The sequence below is a fragment of the Raphanus sativus genome, chromosome 1, assembly GCF_000801105.2.
Source record: "Raphanus sativus cultivar WK10039 chromosome 1, ASM80110v3, whole genome shotgun sequence".
NCBI lineage: Eukaryota > Viridiplantae > Streptophyta > Magnoliopsida > Brassicales > Brassicaceae > Raphanus > Raphanus sativus.
The window spans coordinates 14188176-14204132 of NC_079511.1; the positions used below are offsets into that span (position 1 = coordinate 14188176).

The 15957-nt window shown below is 36.2% G+C and overlaps 3 protein-coding genes across 3 annotated transcripts; 2 read left to right on the top strand and 1 right to left on the bottom strand.

The window, feature by feature from the left end:
- The first annotated feature begins 5310 nt into the window (after positions 1-5310).
- LOC108839897 (RING-H2 finger protein ATL13) lies at positions 5311-6865 on the top strand. Its single transcript, XM_018612676.2, has one exon. The coding sequence runs from the start codon at positions 5642-5644 to the stop codon at positions 6629-6631; it is 990 nt and encodes a 329-aa protein (XP_018468178.2). The 5' UTR covers positions 5311-5641; the 3' UTR covers positions 6632-6865.
- A 4207-nt stretch (positions 6866-11072) lies between these two features.
- Positions 11073-12597, top strand: LOC108838630 (RING-H2 finger protein ATL13). The gene is made up of 2 exons (XM_018611534.2): positions 11073-11709; positions 12338-12597. The coding sequence occupies exons 1-2, from the start codon at positions 11245-11247 to the stop codon at positions 12377-12379; spliced, it is 507 nt and encodes a 168-aa protein (XP_018467036.1). The 5' UTR covers positions 11073-11244; the 3' UTR covers positions 12380-12597.
- Positions 12598-13814: 1217 nt separating this feature from the next.
- Positions 13815-15598, bottom strand: LOC130495081 (transcription factor IBH1-like 1). The gene has a single exon (XM_056986125.1). It carries the CDS (start codon positions 14442-14444, stop codon positions 14040-14042), a length of 405 nt encoding a protein of 134 aa, XP_056842105.1. The 5' UTR covers positions 14445-15598; the 3' UTR covers positions 13815-14039.
- Between the last annotated feature and the right edge of the window lie 359 nt (positions 15599-15957).

Here is a 15957-nt window from a genome sequence, read left to right on the forward strand (position 1 = left end):
TTATTTGACAACCTAATACATATTTTTATGTTACATTATAATAACTTGTATCCGGGATTTTAATGATGAGATTGTGTGTTTGTATTTCAGGGCCTAAATGTAGATGGAGTCTCAAGGAAAACAATGCTCGGATCTAGAAACTAGAAAGTATTGTAATTCCATTATAGTTTTGTAATTGTATTCCAAATATTAATAAAATCCCCAAGATTCATAAAAAAAATAAGATTGCATATTTTTTCATATATTTATAGTTTGCATAACATGATTTTAAAAGATAGACAATCAGGAGGTATGCACAACACATCCAAGTCTAAAAACGAAATACGCACTTAGCAGAACAAGATTTGGGTTCACTCCCTGTGGTGAATTCTCAAAATAACCTCAAATGTTAACACCAATCAAAGTGCCATATAAGATTAGTAAAAAAAGAGAGGTAAAAAGACGTCGATTAACTTTTTTAATGCCTTCCATTGATTTCTTTTTTATCACATTCGCATAATATTGAAAAGCTTCTTCATCACCCACACAGAATATTAAATGCTTTATTTCTGAAATTAGTGTCTATAGTCCTCTGCCTTTATACCCCAAATCTAAATTCAAAACACAAAACCCTAAATCTTTGGATAGATCCTAAACTCTTGGGTAAAGATAATTCAAAAGGTTTAGAGTTTACCCAAAGATTTATGATTTAGTGTTTTGGATTTACGAATTTGACAAACAAAGCTTTTAATATTTTGTTTGGGTGATGAAGAAAAAGAAGTCATGGATTACGTTAAAAAATTAGTCGACATTTTTTTGACCTCTTTTTTTTTCCTTTTTTTACTAATCTTATATGGCACTTTGATTAGTGCTAACAATTGAAATAAATCTGAGAGTTCACCATAGAGGATAATCCCAAGTTTTGTTCGGTTTTATATTATACATGATAATATTATCAAGCTTAGTTGAGCATGTCATTATTTATCGATTGCAAATGTAAAGACCAAACCCATTTTTGTAATTCTTTACAAATAATCTCATTTCAAATGAAATTTCAAGTGGTTGGCAAATAACACCTGTTAAGATATTTTCATGCATGCCGGTGGTGTTTTCTGGGTCTCTTATTTAGTTATTTGGATTGAAATTTTATAACCCAGTGCTTAGGACTCTTTTCCGAGAAAGAAGGTTCATGCACTAATAAAAAAGAATACTTGACTTTTTTTTTGTAAAATTTGGACAATGAAGCGATTTGTATAATTATTTTGGATTATATTGAAAAAGCACTAGTGTCTAGTGATCGTTGTTTAAAACAATTCATACAAAAAATGCTACATTAATTAGTAGCAAGATCGGTTGAGAGGGCAAACAACTCAAGTAGTCGTTTAGGACATCCAATTTTAAGGATTTCTTTGACTTTTTCATATTAATTATTTGTTAGTATTATATGTAAATATAATTTATAATTTTTATAAAGATATTTATAAAAAAAAGTTTAACATTGCGATGAAACTTTTCTTATTAAATATATTAAATCACTACATTATAGAGCAATAACATATTTAAAAAGAAAATTTCGTATTTCCAATGATTTTAGTAAAATTAGGATTGAATATAGTCAAATGTTTATGATATAACATATATAAAGTATTGATACGCCGTTGACAAAAATAAAGTATTGGTGCGCCATAAATTCTATGAAATTATTTCCACTTATATTTATTGTGGTTTTAGTTAGATTTATGTTTTTAAATTTCTCAAATAAATGATTATCGATTTTAAAAAAGATTTTGGCTGTGCTAGGTTTATCAAACAAATTGAGTTATTTTAAAATTTTAATGTGATGTTAGATAAAAACAAAAACAGAAGCACTCATGTTGTAAACAAGTTTTTTTATTTGAATAATTTAACATTCTTTCAAAAAAGATGTTAGATAAAAACATCAAAATACAATTTATTAAAATTTTGCTTAAGGCATCCAAATACATAGCATATAATTCGCCCCGTCGTGTTCGTCGTAAGAATTGTAATCCAATCAGTGATCTACCCGAAAAAGACATTATGTTTCTGATAAACGGTAAAAAGGTCACAGACCCTCATAAGTTTGTTGCCTGATCAATAATAATCAAGGCAAAGAAGATAATGAGAACGTTCGGTTTCTCGCTGTAGCTGCATTCGTTTTTTTGTGTGGAAAATCAATCTTTTTCTTTTCATTTTCCACCCGTCAAGATCGTATTCGCAGATAGTCTTAGACTTGGGCCGAGATAAAAAAGATTGGTAAATTTTACATGTTGGTATTTATACGAGTATTCGCTAACGATGGGCCGAGATTAATAGAAACGATGGGCCGAGATTAATAGATAACTTGTTAATTGGCATGATGTACACGAACCGCGCTCTCGACCCCACTAGTAGCTGATCTTGGATACCTTCAAACCCAACCAACCTCCCTGCGAACCATAGAATTGAAAATTTTCGGGAGTAGAGAATATTTATTTACTATTGTGAATTTTCTTTACTTTTGAGGTAACATCGATATATACACAGTTGTTAGTAAAATCCATGAAAAGACTAACGCTTTAGTTTAAAGTTTTATGTAAGCTAGTCGCTAGAAATTGGTTTAAGATGATGTTATGTGTATAAAACCGGTTAAGTGAGTTTTTTTTTTTTTGCTAAAATTTGGCAACCGGTTAAGTGAGTTGCAGTGGGGAAAACCTTTTTGAGGTTTGACCTAGGTGAATGTGTACGTAGATCTACAGTTTGTTCGAGTTCTTTACAGAATGTGAAGTCTTCATTAGAATGATATTTTGATTTGTCAAATACTTCCCAGATGGTTTTGCTTAAATATTATGATATTTTACATCTCTATTATACAGATTTTATAAAGATGGACAGTTAAGCAAGGGTCTTAAATTTATTGGCAAAGCAATAAATGTATTATGTATAGCACATGCACATGGGGATTCTTTTCCTGTTTATAAGGTTCAATTTCTCATTAAATATATCTCCAATACGTGTATTGTGACACATTTTAATATTGTTTTGCTAGAAAAGGTGTCTAATGGAGAAAATTTCAACAGTTGACTAATCTCATAATTCAAATTTAGGTAGAATTATTAAGGAATTTAAAACCATGTAATGACAAATTAGTGGTTACAAGATTGTGGGAGATCTAACTTGAAAGTTCATTGTCCCATTGATCCCAGCCCTGGTCTGTCCCACTGGAAAAAAAAAACTCAACTGATCTGTGTTATCCTCTATTCTCTTGTATATGAAGTCTACCAGTTTTATTATGTATTTGGCTCATGAGTCTATTACCTGAACGTTGTCTCTCAAACAAATTATGTAACCTGTGATTTAAATTGTGCATATACGTTTCTTGGTTTTCTTTTTGTAAATGTTTTCTGTATAAAAGTATTAACCATCAAAATAAATAAATACAAACCATCATGTTTTGTTTGGATGAATTTCTTTTGAGTTTTTTGTTTGCACTTTGGTAGACTGGAACTAGTAGTCCTTACTCCTTAGATTAATATACATTAATACAGTATCAGATATCCTGTGGATTGCCTCGGTCCATCTTGGAGCTATGACTTGATTGCAAATTCCAACTAGTCACCCTTTTTAAAGTTTGGGAAGATTCATTCAAACAAAAAAAAGGAAAACAATACTCTCTTCGTTTTTTACTTTTTAGTATGTCTTTATAATAATTATGTACATAGATTAAGAAAATAATTAATTTCTTAGTTATTTTCTAAACAAAAACACCATTAATTGTTTACTTAATCATAATCTAACCAATAATAAAATAAAATATATTATCATTGGTCAAGTAACATTAATTATTAATAAATTTTACATAGAAAAATGAAAATTTCATATAATTTAGAATAAAAAAAATTCTCTAAAACCACTTATATTAAAAAAAACAGAGGAAGTAAGTAAAATATATATGTCGACAGAAGAGTTGCATCACTACAGGATCCTGATTATATTCATCGAACTGTAATTCATTTATTTTTTGGAAGAAGTAGAGACGTTTACAAAATGACTTAAAGTCAAAAGTATTGGATTTTGCAAACCTGCCTAGCAAGAAAAAGGCGTCACATTTCATATAATTTATAAAAAGTGATTTATAAGTCTCTCTAATTCTTATATTTATTCTGCAGACAATCGATTATTTGTTGTTCTACAAACAAAACCAATCTAATAAGTGTGTAAAATTGAGTTTATATTTAATTTCTTTTTGTTATGATGTAGTATTATAAGTTTCCAAAAATACACGAATGCGTACATTCGGAAGGGCTGAAGGGGTACATTATTCTGTTTTGCTAAAATTTAATTATGTTTATGATAAATTTGACATGTGAATGATTAAAACATATCGAGTAGTTGTTATGTCACTAACTCTGTTTTATTGGTCAATGGAAGCAGGTGAATTTGAAAGAAAATAATAAGTCTATGTAGACAGTGAAAGTAATATGATTACAATAAGAATATTATTTTCTTTTGAACTTTTTGGGGAAATATGTTTACTACTGGATAATACTAGTACTAGTTAAAGTGCATAAGATAGGACAAAAGTTGCACTTCGAGTCATAACACAAAAGGCATCGAACCTTCTCACAATGCCGATCTCTTGTTTCGTCCCTGACCTCTCTCCTTTTCAGCAGAGTTAAAAGTTAACCCACTGCCCCAAAAAGATAATACTACTATTTGTAGACGTCTAGTAACTAGAACAGCCTTCTGAGAGCTTCGTGTAAACAAATTGAAATAGGTTTTTGTGTAAACAGTTTTAAAAGAAAAGAAAAAACGAAAGTGTTTTCTTCTGGTTTGACTTAATAACTTTGGACCCCACTAAATCTCGATAAACAGAGTTGCTCTCTGCTTATCGCTTCCGTGTCCTCTTGTCCTATGTTTCCGTTCCTCGACTTTCCATTTTCCAAAAGTTTATAAAACTATTTTACAAACAATTATGTAAGATATAAAATGTTTTTTTTTGCTGTAAATAAAAATAGAAATGCATAATATATAAGGAAGCACCATTTTGAAATGGGAATAATAGTTTGGGATCTGGTTGTCTAGCTAAAAATTAGGAGTCATGTTATATTCATGATACTATTATTTAATTTGTATATGAATACAAGTAATGAACTGTTATTTTATGTATTTGAAAGTACCCGTGAAGTTAGTGGTGGTGTTCTTTGTCTTGTTGATTTAAATGGGGATGCATGGGATTTGGTGAGATCACAAATATATTATTCACAGGAAATCATTTAATTAATTTGCTTCATTACCTCTGATTTGTTTCTTCTTTTAAACTAATCTTCGATTGACTTTGCATGTCTGGATGTTAAAATCAAGGATACACAATTAATTACAGTCTCGGAAAATCTGGAGATTCAAGAGGTACCACCCTTCTTGGTGTAACTGTAAAAAAAAAATCTTAAATGAAATTTTTCTCTTCTGTCCTCATCAATGGTCCAACCTGTAATTCTCTTATTCACCCCTCTATCTCTTTCCTCTTACAAAACAAATCTCATAAGAAGAAAAAACAGAGCAGTTCTCTCTCTCTCTTTCTTTCTCTTTGAGAGCTTCTGCCATGTCTGAAACCAACAACAAAGCTTGACTCTTTCCTCTCAAGTTTCCTCTTTCTTGCAAAACCATGAAGTTTTCTCGGGAAAACATGAACTGGGTTATCTCAGAAATCAAAACAACTCAGAATCTCCTCTCTCCTTCATCGCTTCCACGACCACCACCACCAGTAACCATCCTACCAAACACAAACTTCGATATAAACAGCAAGATCAGTCCGAGCATCCTCCTGATAATCATAATCCTCTCCATCATCTTCTTCATCTCAGGTCTCCTCCATCTCTTGGTCAGATTCCTCCTCACGCCGCGCAGAAGAGACAGAGAAGACTACTTCGACAACGTCACTGCTCTTCAAGGCCAGCTCCAGCAGCTTTTCCACCTCCACGATTCAGGAGTCGACCAATCCTTCATCGACACGTTACCTGTATTCCATTACAAATCCATCATCGGTCTCAAGAACTACCCTTTCGATTGCGCGGTCTGCCTCTCTGAGTTCGAAACAGAGGACAAGCTCAGGCTTTTGCCTAAATGCAGCCACGCGTTTCACATGGATTGTATCGACACGTGGCTTCTCTCTCACTCTACTTGTCCCTTGTGCAGATCAAGCCTCCTCTCCGATCTCTCTCCTCGCCAAGATCCTCGTCCCTCTTTTCTCCTCGTTCTTGAGTCGGCCAGTGATCATAGCTCGAGAGAGATTGTCGGAGATAGAGGTGGTGCAGCTTGTGTGGCTGCGGGTGATGCTGATGACGTGCATCTTAATGCTCATTCACGATCCAGTTCTCATCTGGGTTTTGTCGGAAACAATGATCTTGGGTCGGATTCAAGTCGTAAAGATCAATACCAAGATGGTGATATAGAATCACAAGCTATCAAGAACTCAAACACACACTTAACAAGAAGTCCTTCTCTTATTATTCAATCAATCAAGCTTAAGTACAATATCAAAAGCTTCAATCACAAACTCGTATCATCAAACATCATCACAACATTCTCTTATATAGAGATTTCTATTTTCCTAATCCTATTTGATATTACAAAAACCAAAACCTCAACATATTAGGATTAGGTCAAGATACTTGTTCACTAAGCTTTCTTATTCTTTAAGCTTAAGTCAACATTCTCCCCCTTAAGCTTAAAGCCATCTTCACAAACTTCTTGAACTCCAATGAGACTTCTCATCTCTCTGAACTTTATTCTACCAAGTGATTTGGTGAGAATGTCAGCTCTTTGTTCACTTCCCGGAATGTGTTCCACACCAACTTGCTCGTTCTCCACGCACTCTCGAATAAAATGAAACCTCCTGTGTATATGTTTACTCCGACCATGAAACACAGGGTTTTTAGTTAACGCAATCGCAGACTTATTATCAACTCTAATAACCACACGCTTGGTGGCTTCTCCCACAACTTCACTTAACAATTCCTGCAGCCAAATGGCCTGTTTTGCAGCCTCTGTAGCTGCCATGAACTCAGCTTCACAGCTAGACAAAGCCACTATCTCTTGCTTAGTTGAGCACCAGGTTATGGGACTGTTACCAAGATAAAACACATGACCCGTTGTGCTTTTTCCATCGTCATTGTCCACGTTATGTGAGCTGTCACTAAAACCTTCTAGCTTTAATCCTCTGTTTCGTTCAAACCGTAGCCCAAGAGTACTCGTTCCTTTTAGATACCGTAGTATCATCTTTAGTGCAGCGCCGTGTGAGACCCTTGGTTCCTGCATATATCGACTTAGAACTCCAACTGAGAAAGATAAATCAGGGCGTGTATGTAGAAGATATCTGAGACAACCAATGGTCCTTCGATACTCCTTTTCATCGATTCTTTCTTCAGTGAGAGCCCTTGAAAACTTGGCATTCATCTCCATTGGTACATGAGTAGGATTACAAGCATCCATTCCAGTTTCTTCTAAAATTTTCTGCGCATATCTATCTTGTTTCAGGATGATTCCGTTGTTACTTTGATGCACCTCGATCCCTAGATAGTAAGTCAAGAGACCAAGATCACTCATATCAAACTTCTTAGCCATCTCTGTTTTGAAGTTTAAAATTGACTTAACGGAGGAGCCTGTGACAAGTAAATCATCAACGTACACAACTACTACAAGTAACTCTCCATTCATCTCCTTCCGGTATAAAGATGGCTCCTTAGTACATCTCTGAAACTGAAGCCCACGCAATATCTGATTCAGCTTAATGTTCCAAGCTCGAGGAGCCTGTTTTAAACCGTACAAGGCTTTCTTAAGTCTATAGACCTTATGTTCTTGTCCACGCACAACGAACCCCTCCGGTTGCTCTACATAAACTTCTTCTTTCAACTCTCCATTGAGAAACGCGGTCTTCACGTCAAGATGATGGATTTCCCATCCTTTCTCAGCTGATAAAGCAATGATCATTCGAATAGTCTCGATCCGAGCCACTGGAGCAAAGACTTCATCATAGTCTATGCCGTGCCTCTGAACATAACCCTTTGCCACTAGCCTAGCCTTAAACTTACTGATGCTTCCGTCTGCGTTTCTCTTTATTCTAAACACCCATTTAAGCCCTATAGGCTTTACTCCCACTGGAAGCTCCACTAGTTCCCAAGTATCGTTCTTTTCGATAGAGAAAATCTCGTCCCTACACGCATCAACCCACACTTCCAACTCCTTTGCTTCATCGAAACTCCATGGTTCATCATTTATCACCATCAGCAAACGCTCACATTCAACTTCAGCCAAAGTAATATAGTCATCAAGATAGGCGGGAGTAGTGGTTACTCTCTGTGATCTTCTCAATGGTGCTTGTACTTCATTATTCTCTTCATTACCTTCTTCTTCTTCTTCGTTATCCTCATCAATAGTTTCATCTTCTTCTTCATCATCAAGGTTGATAATTTCTTTAGTATCATCTTTTATTCTTTTTACTTGGACAACTAGTTTCTCGTCATGCTCTGTTCTCTCTTTTTCACTCCAATCCCACTTCTTTGTTTCATCAAATATAACATCTCGGGAGACAACAATACGCTTAGTTGATGGATCAAAGAGACGATATGCTTTAGACCCTGGTTCTGTTCCTAGATGCACAAGTATTCTTGTTCTATCATCAAGTTTCTTTCTTCCTGCATTAGTTGTCCTCGCATAACATACGCAGCCAAAAACACGCAGATGAGTGAGACTTGGTTTTTTAGACTTTAGAGCTTCGTATGGTGTCTTTCCTTCCAGTGACCGAGTCGCCACTCGGTTGATTAGATATGTAGAATGTCTCACTGCCTCACCCCAGAGTATATTAGGTAAGTGCATATGTTTTAACATACTTCTTGTCATCTCTAAGAGAGTCCTGTTACGGCGTTCTACAACTCCATTCTGCTGCGGGCAATAAGGCGCCGTTAGATGTCGTTTGATTCCATTTTCCTCACAGTACGCTGTAAAATCATTAGATAAGAACTCTCCTCCTCGATCTGTCCTAAAGGTTTTGATCTTACTCTGTACTTCCTGCTCTACCATCTTCTTGAATTGTTTGAATTTTTTCAAACGCCTCACTCTTCACATTCAACAAGATTGTCCACATATATCTTGTATGATCATCAATGAGTACAAAGACGTAACGCTTCTGTGCTGTTGTTGATGGTGAGATAGGTCCACATAAATCTCCATGAATTAACTCAAGTGGCTCAGATGCTCGATATAAGGTTGCTTGTGGGAATGGTCTCCTTGTTTGTTTTCCAAGTAAACAAGATATGCAGGTTTCTTCTTTAGATGTGATCTTAGGTACGCCAATGACTAGGTCTTTCTCGACCATCATCCTGAGTTTCTCGGTGTTGATGTGACCTAGACGGGCATGCCATATAGATGATTCATTCATTGAAGAAACTTGCAAACACTGAATCTCATCAGTTTGCAAAGTAACCTTATATAGTCTGTTCTTCGAACGTTTTGTGCTTACCATTAGTGCTCCTGATCGATCGTACATCATCAGTGTATCACCTTTCAAACGGACTTCACATCCAACCTCAGTAGCTTGTCCTAAGCTTACTATATTGCTCTTTAACCCTGGAATGAAGTAGACATTATCCAGGACTTTCTTCTTGCCATTCTCAAACGTAAACCGAACTGAGCCTCTTCCTTTTATATCAATACGTGAGTCATCCCCAAACCTTACCTTGCCTATAATAGTTTCATCAATCTCTTGAAAGAACAGTCGGTTTCCACTCATATGGTTACTTGCTCCATTGTCGAGATACCATACGTTTATTGTGTCCATATCAGCTTCAAACACGGTAGGATTGACTCTGTTCTCATTGAGATAAATCACTTCGTTCATCATTAATTTGTCAGCCTCATGAGTGTCATCATCATTCTTCTCAACAGTCTCTTGGAGCTTAAGGTGTTTATCTGGACAATCAGATGCATAATGACCCTGTTTTTCACATCGGAAACAGGTAATGTGGGAAAGATCTCCATTAGATCGAAGCTTATAGGCTTCTCTCTGACTTTGGAAAGAACCTTGACGGCCACGACCTCTTCCTCTCCATGGTGTACGACCACCACGACCTCTGCCTTTTCCGTATCCTCCATAGTTCTCTGAGTCAGCATACATTAGTTTTGTCTGATCATCACCTGCATCATCTTCTTCCTCCTCTGAGATTCTTTCTTCATAAACCTTAAGCCGACCAACAATATCTTCAAAGCTTGTGTTTTTCAAGTCAAGCATCTGTTCAATAGAGGCAACGATTTGGATATACCTTTTTCTAGGTAAGCTTTTCAAAAATTTCTTCACCAACTTAGGCTCGTCTATTATTTCTCCTAGTGCAGCTGCCTTAGAAGTGATTTCAGATAGCTTTCCAACAAATACGTCTATGGTGTCTCCGTCCTTCATCTTGGTTTTATCGAACTCTGCCATCAATGTTTGCAGTCTTGCTTCTCGTACCCTCTCTGCTCCAAGATTTCGAGCTTTTATTGCGTCCCACACACCTTTAGCTGTATCCAAGTTTCCTATCTGCAGAACCAAAGCTTCTGGTACCGATTGGAACAAGTAGGCTATTGCCATATTATTTTTCTTCTCATCCTTGTTTCCAGGATCGATCACCTCCCATACCTCGCTCACCTTCAGTGCTATCTTCATCTTCATACTCCACACGGTATAATTTGAAGCAGTTAACATCGGAAACTTCACAGAGGGAGGACCACCTTCTTTCGTCGTAACAGGATCATCTTTAATATCTACCATGGTCGTGGATGTCTTGTATTAGGTCTGCAAGAATTCTTTGTATGGCTCTGATACCAAATATAGAATCACAAGCTATCAAGAACTCAAACACACACTTAACAAGAAGTCCTTCTCTTATTATTCAATCAATCAAGCTTAAGTACAATATCAAAAGCTTCAATCACAAACTCGTATCATCAAACATCATCACAACATTCTCTTATATAGAGATTTCTATTTTCCTAATCCTATTTGATATTACAAAAACCAAAACCTCAACATATTAGGATTAGGTCAAGATACTTGTTCACTAAGCTTTCTTATTCTTTAAGCTTAAGTCAACAGGTGAGTCGGGTGGTTCGGTTGAAAAGGTTGTTCCTTTTTCGGTTAAGCTAGGGAAATTTAGGAACACCGATGTTGGAGAAGGAAGTCATATCAACAGTGACATTGGTACTAGCAGCATTATAGATGAAAGGAGGTGTTTTTCAATGGGTTCATATGAGTATATAATGGACGAAGAAACCGCTCTTGAAGTTCATGTTTCAACCAAGAAAGTATCAAGCAAGAACCGTCACTTGCCTGGCCACAGGACCGCTATGTCCGAATGCAGTTTTGATCCAAGTGGGAGATTGAAGTTTAGTGGGAGCGGTTCGATGAGGATCATGGAAGAAACGACCGAGAAGAGTGTAGTTGAAAGAGAGAGCTTTTCGGTATCGAAAATTTGGCTTAGGGGTAAGAAAGAGAGACATGGTAAGGTTCAAGGAAAAGAGGATAGTTCATTGGTTTCGTCGTCCTCGGGAAGAGCATTCTCTTTCGAGTTTGATAACCCGAAAGAGAATGCGAAAAAGGATAGCGAAGAGAATCAAAAGGTCGAAAATGCATCATCTTTGGAGGTGAAGACACCATCTTTTGCTAGGAGGACTATGCTTTGGCTTGCAGGGAGACAAAACAAGGTTGTTCATTCTTCTTCTGCTTCTAATGTCTAGTTTCTATATATTTTTTCTTTTTCTTTTTTTTCACATTTAAATTTCTTTTTCAATTGGTATTTTGTGTTAGTCCTCATAAGTTCAAAAACAGATGAATCATTGTAGAAACGTGGTGTTGAAGTATAAAAATTGTTAGGCATAGATTGTTAAACATTTTGGTGCGTCATGTTTTTGCAAATCTTTTTCAGTTCTTAATTATTTGGCCCAAAACAATTAATTGTCGACTAAAGCTTTCCATCTAACCAGAAAACGACACAATTAAATGTAATGAAATGATTGAATTAGAGATAGAAAATAAAATTGCCAAAGATTCAAAACCATTTGAATGTTTGTTGAAGAAACCGTATAAAAGTCTCTCTGTGACTATTTTAGTCAGCAACATAAATATCTTGTTAGGTTAAAAATCCATACTAACTTAGCCAGCAACAACTAAATATGTTCAGCAAAACAGTTAAACCATATGCTTTTATGTCTAATTAAAAATAAACATTAACCATATACGTTTCATTTGAGATACAAACCGTCATTCTAAGAATCTTGAAGGAATAATCTTCTCTTTGTTTATTTGTTTTTTTTCTTTCTTCTGGAGCATTAGATAAGAAGTGGGTGTGGTGGTAAGACAGTTGCATTGAATTGAGGCAATTCTTCATACGACAAAAGAGTGACATTTTGAGTCATGTGATACGTTCTACATTAAAAATGTGGGTGTGTATGTATATACGTATATATATTTTAATGTTGTGTGAATAAGGTTTTACATTAATTGGTGAATTAATAATGGCCATGGAAGCAGTTGGGTTACATGCCCACTAGTCACTTGGTCTTTATTGCGTGACAACACATGCTAGTTTTATAACGTTAATAACATTGGGTTATGTGCGAATAAATTCAACTAAATTTTGAATTGAAAAGAAACATGGGTTAAAAAAATAACAATATACTAATATACATATGTCGCCTATTTTCAGCTTTAGCGAGATGCATGTATTTTGTGAAAGTGAGTCTTGGGTCTTTCGTTTATGGGTTTATACGATATACTATCGTCTCAAACAAATTTTTATACATTTGAGCCACAGTATATTTTCAAATAGGACCATATGCCATTGCCAGTACCTAGTTGAAAATATACTGTTATGTATGTATGTTACATAATCAGAACTCAATACTCCACGTCTCTCCACAGGAGAGTAAAAGGAGAAGACTACATGTCCTTTTAAGTACGATAAAATGATAAGCAGTGAAGATCTACGTATAGGAAAAGCCAACGCCGCATTGTTTTCTTCACCCGCCTCGTTTCCTCTGTGCGTGTGTATGGCATTTCTGTTGGTCTGGTTAAGAAGAGTCCAACTGTTAAACAGAATATATAAGAGTCCAGTCAGTGACTAACTGGGCTGCTGGGCCTAACAAGAAATACACGTGTTTCTAAAAATATGCAAGGGTAATATGATATGGACATCCAAAATTTTTTATTTAATTTTCGTCCAATACTCTATAGTGAAAATGTTAGCTACAGTTTAGCATGAAAATAATTGAGCAAATAAGGAATCCGAACCAAGCGAAGTAAATCGAAGATTTAATTGAGAATCATATGCATTACACACATATAAATGGATAGATAAATAGTATATCTATCAAAGAACGTGAAGAAAGAAGGGCTATATATGTTTTTTTGGTTTATTTCTCGTTGTCATTTCTGTCCTATTAAATGAGGCTGATTGATGGAACATGGAGTATGTATATAAAAGCCAAATGACTGATTTTTTCACAGGTTGAAATTGAAACTATTGTTTGTCCCGTGCTACTATCCTTTTTGAAAGGTGAAACATACCCTTTCATAACAAGTCAAATTTACTCTTATAGCGACAACTCATATGAGCTAATATCATTTCCTCTGGTAAGTTGAAATCTGATCAAATATTTTTGTTTTGAAATCGTGGATGTTTTGAATCGTCTATAATATTTCCCATATCTGAAATCTGAGACATAAAAAACTAACCATTTGTATTATTTATTAGGCATGCCAAGAAAAGCAGTCGAAGCATAAAATATACCAAGAGAATAACACAATAAAAAGCATGCTAACAAAATGTTTCAATTATATTCACCATCCAGTAAATAGAAAAATTCATATAAGCGTGTGTAAATTCTGTTTTGTACAATACGACTTACTATAAAATTCTATCCATGGTCGATCGTGAATTTCAATATCTCCAAATAACATGCGGTCCTATCGACCAACAATGATCCCATCCGATCAGTATCGTGCTTTCACAAATTATCTCCACAAAAAAAAACATTTACCGTTCAATTCCGGCCTCAGCAGCATCAACAATACTCCTCATAACATTCACTTGTGTCTGAAGCGAGACAATATAATCTAAGGTTTCTTGTATCAGCAAGACGTCATTGTTCATAAACTCTCCACCGGGGACAACGTTTCTTAAGCCTTGAGTCTTTCTCTTGACAAGCTTCCTAGCTTTTGCTGCGATCTCTTCGCTCACTGATTTGGATTTCCTTCTCATCAAGATCTTCTTGCTTCTTCTCACTATCTTTCTATGACACATAACCTTAGGCAACTTCTTGTTGATTAACGTTTCCGCCTTGATACCAGAGAGCATCTGACGTACGAGGAAATTGTCCTCACTGGCGGTTTTCTGGATTAGGGCTCGGTGATATATGGTGTTTTTCACATCATTGTACATACGTTTTCATTTGTTTCAAGTCACTAATTCGTGTCAGTCTAGTCCTTTTTGACCTTTTACAGGTCTGGAGTTAGCAGAAGAAAGAAGAGAAGGTGCCTGATGAAAAGAAGTCCTTTTGGAGCATTCCTGCGGAGAACACTCAAGAGAACAGTCCCGAGACTGATCTCTCTCAAGCGGAACAAGCAGACGGAGTGATCCGGTGATTGTTCCAGACAAATATGGAAACTCCTATTTCGGGAATTGAAGCCCTGTTGCCCTAATCTCTTTCCTTCTGATTGGCGCCTCCATATAAAACGCCACCTATCTATTTTCTATTTTTTTTACGCTAGTTTTTACAAGAGAACACTGAGTATTTGCGATCTGCAACTTGTAAGGGAGAAGAACCAATCCTCTCATAGAGAAGATCATCTGAACCCTATTGTTTCATACTCTGTTCTTATGCAATTTTATTCAGGATTTATGTCTTTGTCTATGTGCATCATGATCGAGTAGTGACCTTGCTCGCCTAGGGTTTTTAGGGTGTTGAGACATGAGCTAAACATAGATAAGCGATCCATAACTGTTCTTCATTCATACTGTTCTTACTGCTTTCATTAAACTGATCACTTGATGTTAGATCACTAGTTCATCACCTAGTTAACCGCTTAGGATGATAACTTGACATGTATTGAATGAGCTTAGTATCCCTAATCAGCGAAAGTAGATATTAGGGTGGTAAGTGAACTGATCGGACCTGTTCTCTAAAGCTTGCAATCGATCCTCATCCCAACGACAGTTAGGTGGTGAGATCGATCTGCAAAGCGATCACTGCCACGACAGTGGAGTGTTCCAGCTTAGTGATCCGAGTTCTAGAAAGCACTTCATCGCGCTTGAATAATTGTTTGGCTCCAATTCAACACCCAATGAAATACCCTAGGCTAGCTCTTGTTTAATTGAATCAATCTCGTGTTTATTTTGCTTGTTTACTATCGCCTATTTCAACCAAATCATATCTTCTTCTTAGCTTGATTCTGAAACTTATAGAACTAGAGTGTAGACTGGTCCTCTGGATTTGAATCTCAAGTACTACAATTGCAACTGTTAACTTGGCAGTAGCAAGGATTCATTTTTAGTGTATCAAGTTTTGGCGCCGTTGCGACGGGGACCAGATTTTTTACCTCTAATTTTCGGTTTCATATCTAGTCTAAGATATCTAACTCGTGTTATTTTCTTTGTTTCAGCTGATGATCCAGGTGCATGACCAGTAGACATACTCGGAGCAACGCACAAGGACCATTACATCAGCTTTCTAACGAGGAACTAGCGAGATTGGAACGACAGAACCGTCAACAGCCGAGATCAACGAACACCAACATGGGTGATCATCCAGATGATCTCACTGCTGCGTTTGCACTCATGCAACAGCAGATGCAGCAGATGCAGCAGACGATCCAAGCGCAGCAAGCTGCTGCCGAGCAAGCTGCTCTGAATGCTGCGAACCAACAGGAGGGAGTGGTCCAGATCGGCCAGAGAA